Genomic DNA, 1,660 nt, shown 5'->3' with positions numbered 1-1,660 from the left:
GCATCTGCGTGGGCCATCAGGCCAGCTGGCATTGCATCTGCGTGGGCCATCAGGCCAGCTGGCATTGTATCTGCATGGGCCATCAGGCCAGCTGGCATTGTATCTGCATGGGCCATCAGGCCAGCTGGCACTGTATCTGCATGGGCCATCAGGCCAGCTGGCATTGTATCTGCGTGGGCCATCAGGCCAGCTGGCATTGTATCTGCATGGGCTATCAGGCCAGCTGGCATTGTATCTGCATGGGCCATCAGGCCAGTGGCATTGTATCTGCGTGGGCTGCATGGGCCATCAGGCCAGCTGGCATTGTATCTGCATGGGCCATCAGGCCAGTGGCATTGTATCTGCGTGGGCTGCATGGGCCATCAGGCCAGCTGGCATTGTATCTGCATGGGCCATCAGGCCAGCTGGCATTGTATCTGCATGGGCCATCAGGCCAGTGGCATTGTATCTGCATGGGCTATCAGGCCGGCTGGCATTGTATTTGCATGGGCTATCAGGCCGGCTGGTATTGTACCTGCGTGGGCTATCAGGCCGGCTGGCACTGTATCTGCATGGGCCATCAGGCCGGCTGGCATTGTATCTGCATGGGCTATCAGACCAGCTGGCACTGTATCTGCATGGGCCATCAGGCCAGCTGGCATTGTATCTGCATGGGCCATCAGGCCAGCTGGCATTGTATCTGCGTGGGCCATCAGGCCAGGTGGCATTGTACCTGCATGGGCCATCAGGCCAGCTGGCATTGTATCTGCGTGGGCCATCAGGCCGGCTGGCATTGTATCTGCGTGGGCCATCAGGCCGGCTGGCATTGTATCTGCGTGGGCCATCAGGCCAGCTGGCATTGTATCTGCGTGGGCCATCAGGCCGGCTGGCATTGTATCTGCGTGGGCCATCAGGCCAGCTGGCATTGTATCTGCGTGGGCCATCAGGCCGGCTGGCATTGTATCTGCGTGGGCCATCAGGCCGGCTGGCATTGTATCTGCGTGGGCCATCATGCCAGCTGGCATTGTATCTGCGTGGGCCATCAGGCCGGCTGGCATTGTATCTGCGTGGGCTATCATGCCAGCTGGCATTGTATCTGCGTGGGCCATCAGGCCGGCTGGCATTGTATCTGCGTGGGCTCTCAGGCCAGCTGGCATTGTATCTGCGTGGGCCATCAGGCCAGCTGGCATTGTATCTGCATGGGCCATCAGGCCAGCTGGCATTGTATCTGCGTGGGCCATCAGGCCGGCTGGCATTGTATCTGCGTGGGCCATCAGGCCAGCTGGCATTGTATCTGCATGGGCCATCAGGCCAGCTGGCATTGTATCTGCGTGGGCCATCAGGCCAGCTGGCATTGTATCTGCGTGGGCCATCAGGCCAGCTGGCATTGTATCTGCTGGCCTGTTGTATCTGCATGGGCCATCAGGCCAGCTGGCATTGTATCTGCGTGGGCCATCAGGCCAGCTGGCATTGTATCTGCTGGCCTGTTGTATCTGCATGGGCCATCAGGCCAGCTGGCATTGTATCTGCGTGGGCCATCAGGCCAGCTGGCATTGTATCTGCTTGGGCCATCAGGCCAGCTGGCATTGTATCTGCATGGGCCATCAGGCCAGCTGGCATTGTATCTGTGTGGGCCATCAGGCCAGCTGGCATTGTATCTGCTGGCCTGTTGTATCTGCAT

At 59.4% G+C, this 1,660-nt stretch overlaps 1 protein-coding gene across 1 annotated transcript; it reads right to left on the bottom strand.

The window, feature by feature from the left end:
* Window positions 1-321: 321 nt before the first annotated feature.
* Window positions 322-1,395, bottom strand: LOC138520557 (serine/arginine repetitive matrix protein 1-like). The gene has a single exon (XM_069632898.1). It carries the CDS (start codon window positions 1,393-1,395, stop codon window positions 322-324), a length of 1,074 nt encoding a protein of 357 aa, XP_069488999.1.
* Between the last annotated feature and the right edge of the window lie 265 nt (window positions 1,396-1,660).

This window comes from Ambystoma mexicanum, chromosome 13, assembly GCF_040938575.1.
Source record: "Ambystoma mexicanum isolate Mex_15411 chromosome 13, UKY_AmexF1_1, whole genome shotgun sequence".
In the NCBI taxonomy this organism is placed as follows: Eukaryota; Metazoa; Chordata; class Amphibia; order Caudata; family Ambystomatidae; genus Ambystoma; species Ambystoma mexicanum.
Note: the sequence above shows the minus strand (reverse complement) of the source record. Positions and strands in the feature narration are given on the sequence as shown.